Source organism: Rhinatrema bivittatum, chromosome 16, assembly GCF_901001135.1.
Source record: "Rhinatrema bivittatum chromosome 16, aRhiBiv1.1, whole genome shotgun sequence".
In the NCBI taxonomy this organism is placed as follows: domain Eukaryota; kingdom Metazoa; phylum Chordata; class Amphibia; order Gymnophiona; family Rhinatrematidae; genus Rhinatrema; species Rhinatrema bivittatum.
The window spans coordinates 39,078,277-39,100,282 of record NC_042630.1 but is presented as its reverse complement, the minus strand read 5'-3'; the positions used below and the strand labels follow the sequence as shown (position 1 = coordinate 39,100,282).

Genomic DNA, 22,006 nt, shown 5'->3' with positions numbered 1-22,006 from the left:
AAAGTTCCTTTATTTATTTATTTTTTTTGTTTTACCTGCATGGGTCCCTCTGTGTGCTTCTACAATATTTACTGATTTCACAAGAGATTTCCGTATGGTGTCCCTGAACGTCAGGTCGAAGCAGCTGAGAATTTATTACCGCCAAGCTGAACAAATGACACAAAACGCTCTGACCACGTTTCCAGATTTCCTGAAATACTCTGGAGGCTTAATATTTTTCAGCTGCCGTGGTCTCGTAGCTGCCGTTTTTCCACAGCTGGATAACTCTAGGAGGGAGCTTTGCTTCCGGTTAGCAGGGATAAGTCCAAGGATAGTAAAACATCTGTCAGGCAGAAAGAATAACAATTTGCACAGACATAAAGATTAACAAAGTGAAAATAAATGATTGAAAGGAATGTAGTTAAAATGGTCTGGTGCTTTTGGGACCGGTGAGAAAGGATTAAAGATATAAAACTTGACTCCCTCTAACACCTCAGCCACCTCCCTACTCCCCCTTCTCGCCATCTTTTGGACTACAGTTTGCCATTCGTTCATATTTTCTGCTCAAATGTCACCCTTTGCTCTGAGCTGCTCATTTCGTTTGGTCCTATTGAAGGGAGAATATTGCCCGAAAGCTAGTTGAGGAAACAGTTCAGGTTAGTCCAAGAAGAAAGGATGGCCTTGTAATATTTTGTGTGTGTGTGAGTTCGTTGACCTTTGTTTCCGTGCGCTCAAGTGGACGAACCCGGCGGCCACACAACTTTCTCCAAATAACAATGTGAAATGCACGCTGACCTTGGGCGTTAAGTTTATCCTTAACCCTACCTCATTACCCTAAATTTCCTTAGATTGTTAGAGAAAGATGACGCGGGTGAGGGCGTTAGAATCAACATTTTATTATCTTCCCGAGTACTGGCTGTGGAGATTTTTACCAGTGTCCAGAATTCCCTGTGAGCAGTAAAATACATCTCAGGTGAGGAATGTGGACAACTAAACCTGCAATGATTTGCTCCAAAAAAAACCCCACCCCAGACCACTGAAGAGATATTTTCAGGGAGGCCAGAGGCCTGCAGGCAAAAAAACAACAAAGGGACTACCTTACTACCTTTTTTTTTGCCTTGGCTACGTGGGACCGCCTTCCGATTTGCTTTATCAGAGGCCTGCAGGGCCTGTAAAATGGCAACGACTGTGCCGGTAATCCTTTGGCTACCGGCCTTCACTGCAAGAAAAACCTCCTCTTCTCCCCTGCCACCCCTCAAGAGCTTTCTTTCATCCTCCCCTCGGACCTTTTCTAAGCAGCAGGGCCTGGTTCCTAGGCCTGAGGCGGAGGCGCACAGGTGGGGACCAAGCCAGTGCCTGCTCTGCTCCCCGGGGCCTGTAGCGGCCCTCATCCTCTCCCAGCTTCTCTACAGGAAGGGGGCGAGACAGGGTTTGGACGGTCAGTAATGCTGCCTCCACTGCTAGGCCCTACCACCAGGCACCGCCGCTTTGAAGAAGGTCAGTGGGGGAGGGCCTGGCCATTGTTTCTAATTTCTAAAGCTTGGCATCCCTGACCCTGTCCCACCTCAGTTTCCTGCAGGGCTTCCCTCCCCGTCTCCCACAGTTTTGTGCTCTTAGCATTCTGACCTGTGACCCCCGCAGGAGGAACACTTCGGTGGATGAGAACTACGAGTGGGACTCGGAGCTCCCGGTGGAGTCGGACATTCTGGATGCCCTGCAGCTGTACCGCAGTGGGAACCCCAAGAGGCCCATGTCCAGCATGGCCGTGCAGGATCTGCAGCGGCAAGGTACGGCATCGTTGGGCGCTGGATTGGGGGGGGGGGCGGAAGAGGGGCAGAAAGAGTGAAAGTGATAATCGTCAGAGGGCTTTCTGACTACAGCCGATCGTGGTTCCTGGGTGGCAGAAGGCAGAGAAGCCAGGCGTAATGGCTCCCTGATGAGACCCACGTGGGAGCATGCAATGAGGGAGGCCGTGCAAGATGAGTGCAGGTTGAGAGCATGATGTGACTGGGGGGGGGGGGGGGGCAAAAATTGGGAGGGAATAAACCGAGGAGGATTATTCTGGAAACGAATGCCTTAGGCCAGAAGCCTGGGTTCTTGGTCCCGTGCGTACCACACGTGTGTGTGCTGTGGAGTAAGCCCCTGCCCGTCCCTGTGTGCGACACACAGCCTGGATGTGGCCTTCCTCCAGCCGAGCCCCCGACCAGATGCACTGAGCTGATAGTCAGGAGAGCGGATGTCAGGCTTTGCCTAACGAGGGGCTGTTTCCTTCCCTAATGATCTCTGTGTAATTACTGCAGAGCTGGTCCAACTTTCACTGCCAAGCAAGCTTCCCCCATTCCCATTCCCTGCACACCTCTCCCCATCCCCTGCACACCTCTCCCCATCCCCTGCACCCCTCCCCCACACTGCTGCAGCCTCCTCTCCTCATCCCCTGCACCCCTCCCCCACACTGCTGCAGCCTCCTTTCCTCATCCCCTGCACCCCTCCCCCACACTGCTGCAGCCTCCTCTCCCATCCCCTGCACCCCTCCCCCACACTGCTGCAGCCTCCTCTCCTCATCCCCTGCACCCCTCCCCCACACTGCTGCAGCCTCCTCTCCCCATATCCGTTCCCTGCTGAATACAGCTGACTCCAGGCTGCTGCTTTTTCTCCCTCATACACTTTCCCTGCAAGGTTCTGTTTCTTGTCCTCTGGTTGCAGCCTGGTTTTCTAACCCACTTTTTCTTCATGCCACCCAAAAGTCATTCCCATGACCTGCTTACATTTTTATCCCCCCCCCCCCCCCCCCCCCGGCACCAAGTGGTTTGGGTTCTCCTGGAGTGATGTCTTTCTGGTCCAGGTGCCTTTGGCCAGCACTGGTTGTCTAATCCCCTGGGCTGGTTTCAGTAGTCTGGGTTCCCTTGGTGATGTCGGTGCTCCAGTTCCCCTGGATGGCATTGCTGATCCTGTCCTCCAGGTGGCAGTAGTGGATTCCTCTCCATTCAGGCAGGCTAATCCCCCACAAGTGAGTTGTGCACCTCTACCCGCAGATGGAGCCGGAGTAAAAGCTGACCTCACTGACATATAGCCCTGCCCAACATCAGCCCACCAGTATTCTCCAGCTCCAGCAGATGGTGGACATGCCTTTCTGCGAGGACAAGCAGGAAGGTAGTCCTCACGCGTGGGTGACTTCATGTGATAGAGTCCCCATGGGGAAAACATGTGACTAGGCACACTGAGGATGCCCAGCATGCCCTATACCACCCGTCCACGCGGGGTCCCTCTCCAGTGTCTCTTGCTGTGGAGCTGTGAGCATCGCAGTGTGAGTAAGCTCGTTTCCTGTTCATACCCCGGATCAATCCAGACGAGTGGGTTTATTATATCTCCCTACCAGCAGATGGAGGCAGAGAACAAAGCCTTGAGGCACTGCTGCATAACCGAGAGTGCCACCTGCAGTCCCCCAGTATTTCTCTGTCTCCAGCAGATGGGAGAGATGCAGACCTGCAGACTGGAGTTTGCTAAAAAAAAAAAAAAGAAGGAAAGACAGAAGATTCCTGGAAGGCTCAGATGCTAGAGTGTTTCGGCATACAATTCGACGCAGAGCTGGGCAGAGTATTTCTCCGGAAGAAATTAGTTGCTCAGGTTCAGGCCTTGAGGAGGACTACTAGTTTGACGGTGTGGTCGTATCTTCAGGTCCTGGAGTTGATAGGTCCTGGCCACTTTGGATATTGTCCCTTATGTGAGGACACTCCTGCAGCCCCTTCAACGTACGTTGCTACCTAGTGACATCCGCAGTCACAGGAGTGCATGGTGTGATTTAATTTGCCCTTGGCAGTGCACGTTCAGTTGCGCTGGTGGCTAAAGGTGGATCATCTCAGGAAGGGGATTTCTCTGGAGGCACTGGGCTGGTTGGTTCTCAGGACAGATGAAAGTCTTTTGAGTTGGGGGATTCACAGCAGTTGGAAGCATGAATAGTTCCACTAACATGTTGGTGGTTTGCTGAGTGACTGGAAGCTTGTATGGAAGCTGTTGGTCAATGCATCGACAGTGGTCTGCAAACTCTACATCAGTCTTCAAGGCGGAATCAGAAGCTTTTCAGCTTATGGTATCGCTCTGGGGGAGTCTGTTTCGAGTTTTGCGGGCATCCTCTGCCAACACAGAGGCACCACAGTTCTTCAGTCGTCGTAGAGATCAGAGAGCACAAAAATTCAATGCTGTCGTTCGGATATGACTGCAAGACAGGATGGTATATGCCTTCCCGCCAAGACTACTGCTAGGTAAGATCGTTCAGAAGATTGCCAGTCAGACCCAAACCATCCTTCTGAAGGCTCTGGATTGATTCCTGAGACCATAATAGGCTGTTCTGCAGAGGCTGCCAGTGGGCAGTCCTCTAAGGCTGCCACGCAGGTTGTGTCAGGGACCCGTTCCACATGACGATCCAGGTTGTTTTTCTCGTATGGTTTGGCCCATTGAAAGGGCTGGGGTGTTGAAACATGATTATTCTTTTGCAGTGATTCCACTTTGCTCTGGACAGAGAGCTTTTTTTTCTACGACTCTGGCTTTTGTTATAGTCAGAGAGTTTACAGGCCTGGTGTGAAGAGCAAAGTTGTCAGCCTCTCAAGGGGAAAGTCCTTTAATTTTGGAATTTCCGCCCGAAGATTTGCTTAAAGACTTGGCCTTTACCACCCTGAAGATTCTAGTAGTAGTAGTAGTAGTAGTAGTACTAGTACTACACATTTCTATAGCACTACACAACATACACAGCGCTGTACAAATATACAAAAAAACCAGTCCCTGCTCATTGGAGCTTACAGTCTATTAAGACAAACATACAGGACAACAGACTTGGTTAAAAGAAAAGAAAGTTGGAGGTTTGCAAGTGAAAGAGACACGGGTGAGAATTATTTGCCCTGTGAACATTTTCTCTAACAATTTACCTTTGGGAGCTTCATTTTGAAAACTTTACCAGCGATTCTTGCCATCTGCCACTGATGTCATTGGAGGAGGGGCCAGTAAGGGTCAAAACCGGAACCCCCCACGGCGCACTGTCGACGTCGGCTCGCTGCCGAAGCCGCGCACGCCAAAGGGGCGCGCGGCTTTGTCAGGAAAAGAAGTTTTTGAGCTTAGTCTTTTTCTTCTTCGAATCTCAGAAAATATGATTGTAAGTACAATTTAATCTTTTTCCCTTCAAACCTCCACTTAAGACATTGAATCAGGTAACTGTGACATAAAAGTTGGCAAGTATTTCATGAGTATGCCTCATACCAAGCGGAAGGCCCGCATAAGGGAGGAGGTAGCCTCGTCTCCCATGCAGGGTCAATCCCAGCCACAAATAACTACGTTTTTTATATCAGCAACAGGATTGAACCTGGAGGACAGGGCCATTGGAGAGACCGATCTGGAGCAAGAATCAGTCTCTCCGGCCGAAGCCATCTCGTTGAGCCCCGGGGCTCCCAGTATACCTACTCCATCTGTTTCATCTAAAGGGAAGGATGCCTCTTTGGCCCTTGAGCCAATTGACATTATCAACCCGGGAGTGGAGATAAAGGACATAACTGCAAAAGGGAGTGAGGAGGTTAAGCCCAAAACAGATGTGATTATATCTTCCTCTGTCTCTGAAGTAACAATGGATGTTATCTGGGCTGCTATTAAAACTTTAGAGAAAGCGATAATTAAATTAACAGCAATATATGAGGATAGTCAGCAAAAAGCTATAGAGATGGGAAAATTAGTGAATATTAATAAAGAAAAAGTGGAAAAACAAGAAGGAAGAATATCTAAGATTGAAGAAATTCAAAAAAATTTAATTAAATCAGAGAGTTTGAATGAAAAACGGTATGAATATATGGAAAATAATTTAAGGTATTCAAACCTGAGAATATTAAATTTTCCCTTTCAAAGTGTTATAGCCCCTAAAGAAATGTTTAATGAATATCTAAAGCAAATACTAAAGATACCAGAACAGGCTATACCTGCCATTGGTAAAATTTACTATATTCCCAGTAAAAAATCTAAGAGGGATAGTCAGCCAGAACCAATCCATGAATCTGTCAGGTATTATAGAAATGTCATCTGAGACAGAGATATTAGAGAGAGAAACTTTATTTGTCTCCTTCATATTTCCTCCAGAAAGGGATACAATACTGAGGTTATTTTTACGCAATAGAGATCAGAAATTTCATGGTCAGCAAATTTGGTTATACCCCGATTTATCAAGAGCAACACAATTAAGGCAGAAAGAATTTCTTGCTTTAAAAAGTGAGTGCTTGTTAAGGGGGATAAAGTATTATCTTCGATACCCGTGTAAGTGCGAAATATGGCATGAAGACAAAAAATTCCTTTTCTATGAAGTCACAGCGTTGCAGGCTTTTCTGAAATCACACCCTGTAAAAGGCAGTTAATGTGGGAGATTAATTAGTATAAACTGTTGCATGTATTTCTTTATCTTTTTTCTTGTAACACTCGCTCAATAATGGAATTCAATGTCTTATAATTTCTTATGTAGTTTTTCTATATACTGATTGAAAAAGTAATTATAGAGTAATTGTAATACTAGATAATATGATGATAAATACTTCAGTATGATACATTTTGTATTATAATTAGTAATAAGTTATAAATAAAAAAAAGAAAGTTAATCAAGACTAAAAGCAGACAATCAGGCATAAGATTTAAAAGGAGTTTCAAAAAGGTGGGGCTTTAGATGGGATTCAAACATGGCAAGAGAGGGAGCAGGACGCACCAGCTCAGGAAACCTACCCCAAGCCCACGGCACAGCCAGGTGGGAAGCAAGGAGTGGGGAATTGGCGGTAGAGGAATAAGGGCACAGATAGGAGGGACTCCCGCTTGTTGTAGGGGGTGAGTCAATGGCGGGCCATCGTCTTCTCATCCAGACGTGTTCCAGTTCTTGAGCGGTCCCCACCTTTCGTCCACCTCGTGGTATTTCCTTTCAGCTATTTACCTTGAAGATCATTTTTTTCTCTCGTGGCAATCTGTTCAGTGCGTCGGATTTTCGAGCCGCACGATTTCGGTGTGTGTGACTTCCTTTCCTTGCCGATAGTGGTTTGGGGAGTTTCACTTGGATCACTCTTTTTCCCTGTCCGCACTGGGCAGGGACAGTGCTGGGCCTGAGTATCGTCTCTTGCGGGCCTCGGAGGTCAAGCAGCGTCTGAGGTGCTTGACATTGTCTTAAGTCTTTCAGGAAGTAGGATCGGCGGTTGGGGGCTCCACGGTGGGGGTAAACCGGGGGAACTGGCAACCCGGGCAACTGTAGCGCCTTGCAAAAACGATGCCATCACGGCCGCCCGTGTGGATGCCGACCTTCCTTTCCCTAGGCGCGTCGGGGCGCGTTCCGCTAGAACTCCGGCGCTATCGTGGGCGGAGCCTTGGGTATTGCCTCCGGCCGAGTTTTCCCGAGCAGCGATGCGGTCTTCCTTGCCTATTTTCCCAAGCATTACCGCTTGGGCATTTTGGGCTCCGGGTAAGCAGCCTTCACGCGTGCTGCGTTAACTGGACCCCGGGCAGCCTCCCACCCTCTTCGGGAGTGGTTTTGTGGGGATTGGCCTGCCTGAGCGCAGAGGAAGGAGAAATTACCGCCTACCTGATAATTCCCTTTCCTCTAAGGGAACGCCACCCAGTCCCCGACCTGCCCTCAGCTGCGGATTTTTTTTGCCTTTTGGTTTGCCCTTTTAGGAGCGGACGCTGCAGAATGCTGTTCCCGCTGTTCGTTGGAAGGACTGGTAAGTGGCTTAATCAGCCCCTTAGTTTAGTGAATGTTAATTCTTTTGTCTGAGCTCAGTGTTCCCCATTGGTTGGAAGCGTGAGTGGTTGAGTGTTAACAGTCCTGTTCAGTTATAATGATGTTGTCCACAGTTTGGCTTCTCCAGAGAACCCTGGCGGGCTGATGTCTGGGCAGGGCTATATATATCTGTGAAGTCAGCTTTTACTCTGTCTCCATCTGCTGGTAGAGGTGCACAAACTCACTCGTGGGAATTGGCCTGCCTTCAGTAACTTCTCCTTGATTCTCTCTGGGTGATATCGGTGAAGGAATCCCTGTCCCAGACCTTTCATAAAGCCCAGTGCTAAGCCAGTCCTTGCACTGGTGATTTTATTGTGCCCTCTCCCCTGTTCGGGTCATTGCTTCTCATTCCCACCACACGGGTCCCTCTGCTTACCCAGGACATGGGGGGTCACCCCCTTCCTCCACCATCACCCCAGGGCTACATCTGCAGTTTCCCCAGTGTTGTGCCAATCTCAGCTCGGCGCGGAGGCAAGTCACACTGCGACGCTGTGTGACTTGTGAGCAGATCTCCTCCCCTGAGTCTGTTCTTCAGCTGTCTGTGCTGTGCTCGTGCTTTATGTGGCTCAGTGTGATCCCTGCATGGGGGGGCAGGTCTGCGGTCCGTGCTATATTGCTGTATCCACGCTTTGATGCGTGTTAGTGCGACGGCCTGCACAAGGACTCTGAAGACGATCCACAGTTCAGCTGTCTGTGCTGTATCTGTGCAGGCTCTTCAACTATCCGTGCTGTATTCATGCTTTTGTGTGTGCCGGTGCAATGCACAGCAGCATTCCCCTGCTTCGCTCTTAAATACTAATCACTCTCAGAAATCAAATAAGAGACTGGCACAGTAAAAAGGCTCACATTAATCATTTTGTTGTGTTTTTAACTCCGTTCTAAGTTAGCCAACGTTGTGTTTTGCTCTGGTGCTTTAAAACAGGGGTTCCCAACCCAGTCCTCGGGACACACCCAGCCAGTCGAGTTGTCGGACTATCCACAATGAATATGCAGGAGAGAGAATTGCACGTATCACCTCCAGTGTATGCAGATTTATCTTGTGCATATTCTCTGCGGATATCCTGAAAATCTGATTGGCAGGGTGTGTCCCGAGGACGGGCTGAGAACCCCTGCCTTGGAAGAATATATATTTGTCATAGTCTCCCTGTTCTGTTTATTCTGGGTATTTGCTCAGCTTAGTGCAGCGTTGATCTCAGCAGGTCCCCGAGCTGGGACTCTCTTGATTATTGTTGTTATTGGCGTGGATGGTTGTAAGAAACCATTGGTGATTAGTGGGGGTGGAGGGAGAGGCAAACAGATTCTCCGTCTCACAGGCATGGGGTGTACAAGGCTCTTCATCCCCCACCTGCAAGGGAAACCGGAGCTGCTGTCTCGGAGGGGCGAGCAGGTCTGTCTGAAACATCGGTGCCTTCAGCCGTGGTTCAAGGGAGCCGCAGCTACCTCCTGTCACCTATTGTTCTCCCCCCGTCACGTGTAAGCGACCGGCCCAAAGCCACCCCAGCGTGTCAGCGGCAGAGCCAGGATTAGAACCCGGTGGCTTGCTGGACGCGAGCAAGTGGGTGCCAGAGCTGGGGCTGCACCTAGGTTCACAGTACATCCCCCTGACCCACGCATAGAGCATGCTTTGCAGTGCAAGGAGTAAGCCTGTCACAGCTCCCCCTTCCTCAGTGTCCCCCGGAGCTGGAGAAATCCCGGGGGGGTGCAACTTGATTCAGAGAATAAGGTCCTCCATCCCCCCCCCCCTTCAGCCTGTGACAGAGGTTCCCACCATCTGCGCTGCTGCATTCTCTGGGCAGAAGGGGCGTGGGAACACCCTGACCCCTGGCATGGAAGGGTCAGATATACAAAATAAAGTGAAAAGCACCACAGTCATGAAACTTTTTCTCTGCTGTCCCAGCTCTCAGAGTGGCAGCTCTTTCAAGCCCGAGCCTGCGTCGGCCGCTACATCGTCTTATCGCAGTGGCCTCGGAGGGTTTCCTGCGGGGGCGACCCAGAGAACGCTGAAAAGGGGGCAGTTCCTGAACATACCCAGATCAGTCCAGAGACGTGGGTTGTGTATCCCTACCAGCAGGTGGAGTCAGAGAGCAAAGAACTTCGGGCACTGCCACATGTACGAGAAAGCCACCTGCAGTCCCTCATTATTTCTCTGACTCCAGCAGATGGTAGAGATGCACCTGCAGTCTTAGTTAGGTTTTTCAGTTTAGATAGATATTTTTTTACTTTTCCTTAGGTTGTCTTCCTGAGGTGTTAGGCACCTTCGTGGGCCATCCCTCAGTGGAAGCCAGGCATCCGGGAAGGGGGGGGGGGTTTGGATACCCCTGTCTGGGTTTCGCCCGTCCCCACTCGGTGTGTGAAGGCCAGGGGCTCCTGGCTACTCACCTCCGAAGCTGCTCCCTCGACCCCTGCATAGGTTGCCTCCATTAAGTTTAGTTTAAAAAAAAAAAAAAAAAGTAAAGCCCTGAGCTTCTCCGGCGTCTTTCTCTTCTGAGGTAAGGAGTCGGTGCCAAGGGGGGCGGCCTTTGCGGCTGATCGGGGAGTGTGACAGCTTCTTTCCTTGGCTTCCCTCAGCTCCCAGGGCTCCGGGTGGCTTGAGGAGGGAGGGGGTAAGTGTTGCTTGGCCGGCTATGTTTTCGGCGCAATCGGCAGTGCGGCAGGTGCAGGGCAGGCCTGACTGAATCTTTTTCTCGCGGCTGTTGAAAGCGCATGTCTTTTTTGCTGATTTCAGCCCTACCCCCTCTCAACTTAGAGACCGCGTGGCTGCGCGGTACCTGCATATTTTCTCACGCCGCCAGCAGCGCACCTTTCCCTGACTTCGGCGCTACCCCCCCCCCCCCCTCAGCTTACAGACCGCGTGGCTGCGTGGTGATTAATGTGGCCCCGATCCAAATTGGCAGCCTGCCGCATGGGCAGGCATTGGATTCAGCCTCCCTCTGTTCAAACTGCTCCTCGGGGCTGGTGTCCCCCCTCCCCCATGGGGGGGGGGCTGCCTCTCGCCGAGGGTTGCGGGAGGAAGATTCCCCTCCCGTTTTAGCCCCCGTGGGGGAGGATATCTCATTGGGGGCAGGCGATCTGGTGCCTCAGGACCCCTCGGAGGGAGATGGGGACCCGGATGGGTTTTCACCTGAGTTTATTTTGCTTATGCACCAGGCCTTCCTAGCCAGGAAGCCGGCGGTGCTCAAAAGGCCCGGCCAGCCGGATGTCCTCTCCGAACCACCTTTCAAGAAGGGTCGGTCCAATGACCAACGGTCTCGCCTGATGGGAAACAGAACCCAGGGGCCACAGGACCCAGTCCCGAGTTCAGGAACAGTGCCAGACCCGGGGGCGGATCCGATTCCTGATCTGGGGGACATCGATCAGGATGACACAGATGGGGACGCGCCTGCTGAGGGAGACGATCCCAGCGTGGTCCGCCTTCTTAAGCGTGACGAATCCGATAATGAAGGGGTTAATCCGGTTCTCGATGGGATACGTGGGCGGACCACGTCTTTCCCACTGCCGAAGGTCAGCAAGCTGGTGACCCGCGAGTGGGACTCTCCGGATGCGGGGCTGAAGGCGGGCAGAGCTGTGGCAAAACTTTATCCCCTTTCGGCTGATGTTTTGGACCTGCTGAAGATTCCGGAAGTGGGATGCGGTGGTTTCTGCGGTAACAAAGAAGACCACTATCCCGGTGGCTGGAGCTACCGCTTTGAAAGATAGGCAGGACGGTTGCCAGTTCTGGGACCAGCGGTGATGGTGCACTGCAGGCCGCCCTCTTGGAGGCGGGCATTGCATATGTGGCGGATGCGCTTTACGACCTGGTGCGGACCTCGGCACGCGGCATGGTTTCCGTGGTGGCGGCACGACGACTTCTCTGGCTGCGGAATTGGGCAGCAGATTTGTCCTCAAAATCTCAGCTGTGTAAGCTTCTTTTCGGGAAGGACCTTGATCAGCTGGTTAAACTGCTCGGAGAGTCCAAGGGCAATAAGTTGCCAGAAGATAGAAGATCTACCAGGAAAGTTTTTCCTTCTCGGAATCGTTGTCGAGATTCTCGCCATTTTCGAGCAGGCCGATATTCCACGCCTTCTGCGACTAAGCAGACTCCAGGACGCCAGCAGTCCTTTCGCAGCAGTCGCCGCTCCGGTAGGGACTCTGGACACCTTGCTGCAGGAAGCAGTAAGCCCGCCCAATGAAGCCACAAGTACCCATTCCGTCGTCGAAGCTGTCGGAGGCAGATTATCCAACTTTTACACGGAATGGGCAAAGATTACCTCGGACCGCTGGGTTTTGGAGGTGATCAGAGACGGCTACGCTCTAGAGTTCTCACGTCCGGTTCGGGAGGTGTTTGTGGAGTCCCGCGTGGCCTCACGCGGCAAGCAAGAGGCGGTGCGGGAGACCCTGCGACGGCTGTTCGAGCTCAAGGCCATTGACCCAGTTCCGGTGGCAGAGCAGGGACGGGGCCCGTGCTCGGTTTACTTCGTGGTCCCTAAGAAGGAAGGCACTATTCGTCCCATCCTCGATCTGCAGAAGGTAAACCGTTGTCTTCGGATTCCACGTTTCCGGATGGAAACCGTGAGGACGGTATTGGCGGCGGTACGGAAAGGAGAGTTTCTTGCGTCTCTGGATCTCACGGAAGCGTATCTGCATATACCAATCCGATTAAGCCACCAGCGGTTTCTGCGCTTCAAGGTCTTGGGGCAGCATTTCCAGTTTCGAGCCCTCCCTTTCGGTCTCGCAGCGGCTCCTCGTCCGTTCATCGAAGTTATGGTGGTGGTAGCAGCCTTCCTTCACAAGCAAGGAACTTTAGTCCATCCGTATCTGGCCGACTGGTTGATTCAAGCGAAGTCCCGGGAGGACTGTGAGAGATCCATCCGGAGAGTGAGCGTTCACGTTGCAGTCGCTCGGGTGGATAATAAATATGCAGAAGAGGCACCTGAAACCCACCCAGGAGCTGGTTTACTTGGGAGTGCTGTTCGATACCTTTCGCGGCAAGGTGTTTCTGGCGGCAGGCAGGGTGACGAAGTTGCAAGCTCAGATCTGCGCCCTTCTTCGGAGGAAGACTCCCACAGTCTGGCATCATTTACAGGTCCTGGGATCCATGGCTTCCACCTTGGATTTGGTTCCCTGGACGTTCGCTCACTTACGGCCGTGACAGCGTGCGCTATTAGCACGCTGGAGTCCAGTGTCGGAACAGTTCCACCTGCCCATGCCGCTGCTACCAGAGTCCAGAGCCAGTCTGCCGTGGTGGCTGTCGAGCAGCAGTCTGAACCGGGGTGTGGATCTCGATCCTCCGGATTGGGGGATCATCTCCACAGATGCCAGTCTGTCCGGTTGGGGAGCAGTGTGTGCAGACAGGAGGGAACCTGGTCCATCAATCGTTTCGAGGCGAGAGTTGTTCGGCTGACGCTGCAAGCATTCCTTCCCTGGATCAAGGGCAAAATGGTATAAGTGTTCCCCGACAATGCGACGACGGTGGACAAGAAGTCCTGCGGTGGCACTCAAAGCGCGGCTCTTGTTCGCCTGGGCGGAGCGTCATCTTCGGGGAATTGCCGCATCGTATGTCGCAGGGGTAGAGAACGTGCAAGCGGACTTCCTCAGCAGACAGCAGCTCGATCCCAGGGAACTGTCCCCCGAAGCGTGGAACCTCATTTGCGCCGGATGGGGGTTTCCTCAGTTAGATCTGATAGCTACTCGGGACAATGCAAAGACAGAACGCTTCTTCAGCCATCTTCGACAGCAGGGATCTGTGGGTCTCGACGCCCTGGTGTGTCCTTGCCCCATGGGAATTCTGCTTTATGCCTTGCCTCCCTGGCCGCTCATCGGTCGCCTTCTCCGTCGCATAGAGCTTCACCCCGGCAGGGTTGTGCTGGTGGTGCCGGAGTGGCCGCGTCACCCGTGGTTCGCGAACTTGGTTCACTTGGCTCTCGAGGGTCCCTTGCAGCTAGCTCATCTTCCGCGCTTGCTTCGACAGGGAACCATATTTTTGGATCAGGAGGATCACTTCTCTCTCGCAGCTTGGCTTTTGAGAGGCGACGTTTACGCTACGTCTCTGGCCTTATGTTTATTTTATTTATTTATTTAACATTTTTATATACCGGGATTCATGCAGAATTTGCATATCATCTCGGTTTACATTGTAACTGAAAAAGACAAGCATGAGAAATGCAAGTTATATAGAACAGGGTATTAAACTTGGAACAGATTACATGGGTAAAATAACATGGGTAAAATAACTTAGTACATAATAGAGGATGGAGAAACTGAAAATTATCTTATTGTAATATTTTATATTTTAAGCTTGGTTTGAGGGTCTTTTGATGGACTATTTGCTAGTGAGTAGGCGTTGATGTATCTTATTATCATGATTGGAACGCTTGTTCGAATAGCCAGGTTTTTAGTCTCTTTTTGAAGTTGATTGGGCAATGTTCTGTCCAGAGAAAAGAAGGTAGGGAGTTCCAAATTGATGGACCTGCTGAAGACAGTGCGCGTTTGCTTAGCGAAGTTTTGACGTGTGTTGTTCAGAGAGTGTTTTTGTAAGCTGTTCTCGTTGGTCTAGTTGGAAGATGAAATTGAAGTGGAAAGTTGAGTTCAAGAGGAATGCCCTTGTGTATGGTTTTGTGAATGATTGATAGTGTTTTGTATAAGATTCTGTACTTTATTGGGAGCCAATGTAGGTCCCTCAAAATGGGGGTGATATGATCTCTCCTGCTGGTCTTAGTCAGTATCCTGGCTGCGGCGTTCTGCAGCATTTGAAGGGGTTTAAGGGTGTTAGCTGGAATGCCGATTAGCAACGAATTGCAATAATCGATTTTAGAGAATATGATTGCTTGGAGTACTGATCGGTAGTCTTGGAAGTGCAGTAGTGGTCTGAGACGTTTAAGGACTTGTAATTTAAAAAAGCTCTCCTTAGCAGTGTTATTGACGAATCTCTTTAAGTTTAGTTGATCGTCCATGATGACTCCTAGGTTTCTCACTTGGGCAGCAAAGGATGGTTGATTTATTTGGTTTGCGTTTGGCCTGGTGTAGTTACCGTCTTGAGAGATAAGGAGTATTTCCGTTTTATTGGAATTGAGAATTAGATTAAGGCTTGAGAGCAATTTGTTAATGGAAGATAGGCAGGAGTTCCAGAATTCTAGTGTTTTTTGAAGGGATTCTTTAATTGGAATAAAAATGTGTACGTCGTCTGCGTAAATGAAATGTTTAAGATTGAGTTTGGATAGGAGCTGGCATAACGGTAACATGTATATGTTGAAAAGAGTCGGAGATAATGAGGAGCCTTGAGGGACTCCCATAGAGGAGTCGACGGGGTGGGATTCATTGTTGTTGATTCTAACTTTGTAAAATCTGCTTTGTAGAAATGACTTAAACCAATTTAGTGCGGTGTCTTTGATTCCAATGTCGGCTAGACATTCCAAGAGAAGGGAGTGTTTCACCGTGTCGAATGCGGCTGATAGATCGAGGAGTATGAGTAAGCAGGATTGTTTTTTTTCAAGATTCAGGAGTATTGTGTCAGTTAAAGAGATTAAGAGAGTTTCAGTGCTCCGTTCTTTGTGAAAACCAAATTGAGATGATGCTAGAATTTTGTTGTCATCAAGGTATTCCGTCAGTTGTCTGTTTACTATTTTTTCCAGGATTTTAGAGATGAAGGGGAGATTTGCAATAGGTCGGAAGTTGGCTGGGTCATCTGGAGAAAGGTTAGGTTTTTTCAGGAGTGGTTTGAGGATTGCGAGTTTCAGCAGGTTTGAATTAGTGAACAATTGATAATGTCTGCGATAGGTTTGGCAACTGTTTTAGGGATGGCTATAAGTAAATTAGAAGGGATCGCATCAGTGGGGTGTGAGGAGGGTTTAAGTTTTTTTAGGACTGTTTCGATCTCTAAGGAGGAAATAAGTTCAAATTTGGTCAGAGTTGTGTTCTGTTGGAAATGTACTGAGTAGAGAGGCTAGAGCTGGAGGCTTTTTGAGACGTGGTGTCTCCAGCACTCCGTTACTTGTAGATGTTCCTCAGGTGTTGGATTTCCGGCAACAGGGACTCGCTAAGCTTTCAATTCCCTTCGCATGCAGGTTGCGGCTCTTGGTGCCTTGCGGGGGAAGATTTAACGGCTGTTCGCTAGTAGCTCACCTGGATATTGCTCGGTTTCTCAAGGGGGTCAAGCATTTGCGTCCTCCCGTCTGTGCGGTCTGCCCGGATTGGAGTTTGAATCTTGTGCTTCGTGTGCTCTGTGGAGCCCCCTTTGAGCTTCTCCGCAGGGCGTCGCTTAAAGACCTGACTTTAAAGACAGTGTTCTTGGTGGCCGTTTGTTCGGCTCGTTGGATTTCGGAGTTGCAGGCGTTGTCATGTCACGACCCCTTGCTGAGGATTTACGACGAAAAGGTGTCGTCGCGCACAGTTCCGGCCTTCGTTCCTAAGGTTGTCTCGGCCTTTCACGTCAATCAGACGGTGGAACTTCCGGGGTTCCCATGGAGGTCTTGGCTTTCCTCTCACGAGAAGGATCTTAATCTTTTGGACGTGCGACGCGCCTTATTGCGCTATCTTGAAGTTGCCAATGATGTCTGTCATTCCGATCATTTGTTCATTCTCTTCGGTTGTCCAACAAAGGGGTCAAAGCCTCTAAGGCAACCATCTCCCATTGGATTAAAGAAGCTATCTGCTCGTCCTCCATAGCCCGAGGGCGTCAGGTACCTTTGGGTCTCAGAGCTCATTCCACCCGGGCCCAGGCTACTTCCTGGGCAGAGTGTCAGCTTCTGTCGCCCCAGGAAATCTGTAGGGCGGCTGTGTGGTCGTCTCTACACACTTTCACTAAGCATTATCGCCTGGACGTTAATGCTGCTGAAGAATCCTCCTTCGGTGCGAGTGTCCTGCATGTGGGTCTTTCGGGTTCCCGCCCAGTGTAGGGTGGCTTGGGTACATCCCACTACTCTGGACTGATCTGGGTATGTTCAGGAAATGACAGTGCTGGCTTCTGCCTGCTGCTGTGATGAACTCCACGGATGGGTGGAGCGGGACGCAGCACCGGAGTTTGCCCCCAGGACCTGCGGGGGGCAATGCCCACCTTTCTGCCCTGCGCCCCCCACCCCCGAATGCCTCAGGGCAGGTTCTGGTCCTCATGTTGCACTCTCTCTCAGCTGTAAATGCAGCCGGCTTCAGAAAGCTCCTGGCTAGCTGAATCTTTTAGTATGGCAGGCCTCTGTCGATCTGCCCTATAAAGGAACACCGTCTGAGTAAGGATGCATTCTCTGGTTTTTGTGGGGGGGTTTTTTGTGACTGGGAGGAGTCCCTGGTCATTGGGCAGTGGCGGCACCTAGTGGCCACGCTTGGGATCCACATTAACCGGGCTCTGGAGGGAGCCAGAATTTGTGGCTGCTCACCCAGGATTGTCTCTGCCGTGGCTGGGGCTGATATTTGGGACGCGATTGTAAAAAATAGAGAGACATTCCCAGCTGCTTGCAAGTGAAGGCTGTTGGCACCGTAGCCCAACAGCATTCTGACCGAGCCAAAGGCTAAAGGAGGTGAAGTGACAACAACATTTTTGAGAATTCCTTTGTGCTAAAGATAACAAGAGCATTAAAAGTTCCCATCTGAATTCAGAATTTTTTAGTTCATAGCTGTGGAGATTTCATTTAATCTTGTCTGATTTTGCACTGCTCTATCCTTTTATCCCTATTATGAATCTAAGTCCGGGGGCCCGGGGTTGAAGGTGTTGCTGTGCTGCTTGTCATCAAGGCACCTTGCAGTGTCTTGCTGAAGTGTAAAGCATGAATACAGCACGGACAGTTGAAGAGCCCCATGTAGGCCTCATGCTGATATAACATAACAGCATAGTAATGATGTCAGAATAAGGCAAAATGGTCCCATCCATGTGTGAAGCACGAACACAGCACGGACAGCTGAAAATTAGATCTTCATTTAGCACCCTATGCAGGCATGTCGCTGCTTCTCCTAAGGCATGAATACAGCACGGACAGCTAAACGGTGGCTCTTCATCAGAGCCCCATGCAGACGTCACACTGACACAGGAATACTGAAGCGGATGATGCCACTGATGTGTGTGGAGGTGAAAAATGTGATTTAGGAGGCTGGCAGCCTGCCCGTGCTGCCCTCATCCTCAGGTGGGAGTGTGCTGGGAGTGTGGGTATCGTACACTAACCTACTTTGATGCTGGTGAGCTGTGTGGTGCCACTTCCTGTTCTCCTTTTTTTCTTAGTTCAGGCTAAAAAATGTGACTCATCTCTTACGACCGCGGGTCCTCTGAGGCGTGACCTTGTTAGTACTGGAAATCCAAGTGCTGCCTGTCGTCCCCTCAGGGACCTATGTGGTCCTAAGAACATAAGAACTGCCCTGCTGAGTCAGACCAAGGTCCATGGAGCCCAGCCTCCCGTCTCCGACAGTGGCCAATCCAGGTCGCAAGCACCCGGCAGGTCCCATAAAGCAGATCTAATTCCTCCTACTCACTCCCAGGGAGAGCAGTGGCTTTGTATAGTCTGCCTGGCTAATAACGTGTTCTGGACTTTTCCTCCAGGAACACGGTCCAATCTCTTTTAAACTCCGCTGCGCCGGTCACCCTGATCACGGCCTCTGGCAGCAGACTGCACAGCCTGACAGTGCGCTGAGTGAGGAAGCACTTTCTCTGATCCATTTTTAATCTCCTGGCTGTTAGATTCGTGGAGCTGCCCCTTGTTCATATTATCCGAAAGGGTAAATCACCATCCTCTGTTTACCCGTTCCACCTCACTTGCTGCTTGCTCTCCTCTTCCTCCCCTGCACCCAGCAGGAAGGGGAACAGGATGTGGTTTGTGTAAGCTGGGCTTGTAACTTCCTCCTGCAGGAAGCTGCAACCAGCGACTCCCGGGCAGAGGCAGAAGGCAGCGTTTGTACTCCAGGATCTACGTTTTTTTGCTCGCTGCACTTTTTTTAACCACCGAGTTAATGCAGTCCTGGTTTTACTCCCCTGCATGCCCTGCCGTTCTCTGGAAGCCCGGTATTTACGAGCCCGTGCAATGCAAGCGGAGTAAGGCCCTGTCCGTTAACGAGGACCCCAGCTAGCTGGCAGCCCTCCTTCCACTTCGGGGGGGTGGGGGGGCCCGAGCATTTGCAAAGCCCATCTGGGACCTGGCAAGAGCAGACTCGGGGAATGGAACCTAACCTGAGTGTCTGAACTTGTGCACCGCTCGCCTGGCGTGCGTATTCCTCACCAGATCATGTTAGAGCCATGGATAGGAGATGGGGTGCATCAGCAGAAATAGGGGGGGGGGGATGCATGTTGTTTTCTTATCTAAAAGTTCCTGGGGAATAAATGGGATACAATTTGAAGAACCACATCTCCCCCCTCCCCCCTCCCTTAGGGAAGCTCAGAGAGCCCCTCCCAATGCCTGTTATCACATCCTCTGCTTCCTCTGCTTCCATCTTGTTGCAGGCTTGAAAATGAGAGAAGTTGGTGGGTCCCCGACCAACTCCAGCTCTGTGGACGCCTTGGCCTTCTCTTGCGCACAGACCGTGTCCAGCCCCGAGGCTCGCTGCGCAGCTCTGAGAGAGGAGTTCCTAGCATACCAGAGGCACAAGGAGGAGACCCGGCAGGGCCACATGGGCAGCAGAGACTACGACGAACTCTACGAGCAGGCCACGCTTCTCTGACGGAGCCTCCCTCCGCCTGCTGAGGCCCCTCCTCCTCCTCCTGTGGCCGGCGGCAGCGGGCATCCTGCAGGCACGTGCCAACACACGCCTTCTGTCCATCCTCCCGTTGTGCCACTCCGGGGCTGCGCTGGCCGGCCGGCTCGGATCTTAAGCACTAGAGGTCAAAGAACGGGACGATGCGCCGGTGAGAGGCAAGGACGATCCGGCGTGCAGCCGCGGCTGTTGAGCCTGGAGACCACGACGGAGCGCACATTACGTCAGCTTGCCCATGGATATCTGTCGCGGGCGGTAAATGCACGTAACAGTCACACACACTGATTAGCCATATCCTGAAATCCAGAATGGTTTTTGGCCCTGGGCACTCAGAGGTGGACGGCGCTGTCCTAGAAGAAGAGATTGTAATATCCGTCTCAAAAGTGCAACATTAGAAAATATGTCTCCATGGAAAGGGTGGAGAATGTATGGAAGAGGCCTCCTGGGGCGGTGATGAAGATAAGACCCATAACAGAATTCAAGAAAGCCCGGGATAGGCACAGAAGACCCTTAGCTGCAGGGCCGTCTTGGTGCTTGTGACCTATATGGCCACGCAGGGTGCCATTTTATTGAGGGGGTGCCACCCCTGCTGTCACTCCCCTCCCCCCCCTTACCCTTTCACATCATGGAGGTAGAGGGAATAATGCTGCTGAGGGGAAGAGAAGGGGATGCCGGGTAAGAGAGACAGAAAGGGGATGCCGTGCTGGAGCCACTGCCTGGAGCGAAGGAGGGAGCACTGGGCCAGAGCTGCCGCCAACCATGGAGGGAAGAGAGAGAGGTGCCAATTTCACTTTTCGCACAGGGCACCGGTTAGCTGCAAAGAAAAGAGGAGAAAACCAGAGATCAACTGGGATCAATGGCACTGCACCAGGAATTAAATGTTTGGTAGTTTATGCTCATAAATATCATTTTACATGCATAAGTTGAATTTTGTGAACATAAAAATTGTCATGCACAAACTGCAGAAATGAATACAAATGAATACATATGCCCAGCTCCCAACCCAGTCCTGGAGGCACCACTAATGGGTCTGGTTGCTTAGACTATTTGTAATGAAGATGCAGGAGATCTGTTTGTAGATATTGGACAGCCGCTGTTTGCAAATCCTGTCTCAGCCACAAAGAATACGTATAATCAGTTAGTGGTGCCTCCAGGACTGGGTCGAGAAACACTGTCCTGAAAACCCGACCTGTTTGGACCCCTGAGGCAAAAGGAGGCAGAAAAAAATAATATATATAGCACCCAGTGCACAGCCAGATCTCTTCATATGGTCACGCACCTCAGGCTCACAACTCACAAGAAAACGATTATTTTTACACCTATGTGATAAAAAGACCCCAGTTTCCCTCTTAGGATAGACGTTCATTGTTGTTCTCAGATCGTCTCGGCACTGCCAGATGGATGCAGGTCATTGGGGAGATGCAGCGTCGGTCATGTTTTAACCCTTCCCCGTGATGTGTCAATGGACTTGCAGCTCTGAAGCAAGAGAGGTCCATGCGCACAGACTGGTCCTGCCTGTTCGCTGATGAGCTACGCTAAGGAACATGTTTCTGTTCTCTTTGGCTATCCCTGGTTCTCGGGAGGAAGGTCTGCATACTTCCTGCTTCTCTTTCTGTTGTACAGTGTAAATATATAAATAAACTGTATATAATTTGCACATATGGGTGGAGCCTGCTTCTAGGATATCTCCGTATTGCTGTTTTTCCTGAATATATATCCCATAATGTCATGGGGTCTGTGTCATTCTTCCTTGGATGGTGCTTTGAGAGAGAGGTGCTTGACTGTGGCTTACCTTCATTCCCCCTACATGCCTCCCCTCCATCCTGGCTTCCCTGGGGGTTATCCTTGTCCCAAAGCATTCTGGAGCATGTAGTCCTGCTTCCAGAAATAGAACTGCATATCCCAGAATTCTTTGGGGTGGGCATGAGTTAAATTAAAAGGAAGGTTAAAAACGAGAGAGAGAGTCCTAGCCAGCAATGAGCTGTTTGTTTTTCCCCTATGAGATGTTATGGTTCTCTGTTACCCTGGGCATCTTGATTTCTACAATGTTTTGTCCTGTTAATTAGCAGTCAGGAGTACAGTACAGGTCAGCAACGACCCCGCTGCAGGAGTTACCGTCCAGATCCCGAATCCCCCAGGCCACTGCTGCTCGGTTCCAAGGCCATGGCCCAAGAAGGTCTGTGCCCCTCACATGAGGGAGTGATTTGTTGAGCCAGCCACGACCATCCCAACAAAACCCTCGCCTAGGTCAAGGGTTGCCCCACCCTGACCCAGTGCCACCACGCCTTAGGAGCTGATGAGGAGCGGCAGTGACTCAGCGGTTTGCACAGCAAGAGCCACGCAATCCACGGGTAAGGTCGGGATTTAATCGCTCGTCTTTCCAAACCTAAGCTGAAGGCGAGCCGCAGTCAGGTGTAGTAAAGTGGGTTCCTGCCCCAGAGAGGGCTCACAGTCTAAATTGGTACCTGGGGCAGTGGAGGGGAAAGTGACTTAGCCGAGGTCACGAGGAGGATCAGTGGTAGAAGTGGGATAAGACCCCTGATTTCCCTGCTTGACTCAGCTTGCTGCTCTAACCACTAGGACACTCCAGTCTCATGCATCTAGAAA

General features: G+C 50.9%; 1 protein-coding gene across 6 annotated transcripts in view; it reads left to right on the top strand.

The window, feature by feature from the left end:
- The window catches only part of IGSF9 (immunoglobulin superfamily member 9), a 100,360-nt gene extending 79,304 nt beyond the window's left edge, over positions 1–21,056 (top strand). For all 6 annotated transcript variants that reach the window (XM_029580346.1, XM_029580340.1, XM_029580345.1 and 3 more), the window contains 2 exons: positions 1,621–1,766; positions 19,149–21,056. In XM_029580346.1, the coding sequence (XP_029436206.1) occupies positions 1,621–1,766; positions 19,149–19,366 (364 nt within the window). In that variant the 3' untranslated portion in view covers positions 19,367–21,056. The remainder of the gene's footprint in view (positions 1–1,620; positions 1,767–19,148) is intronic.
- The last annotated feature ends 950 nt before the right edge of the window (positions 21,057–22,006 follow it).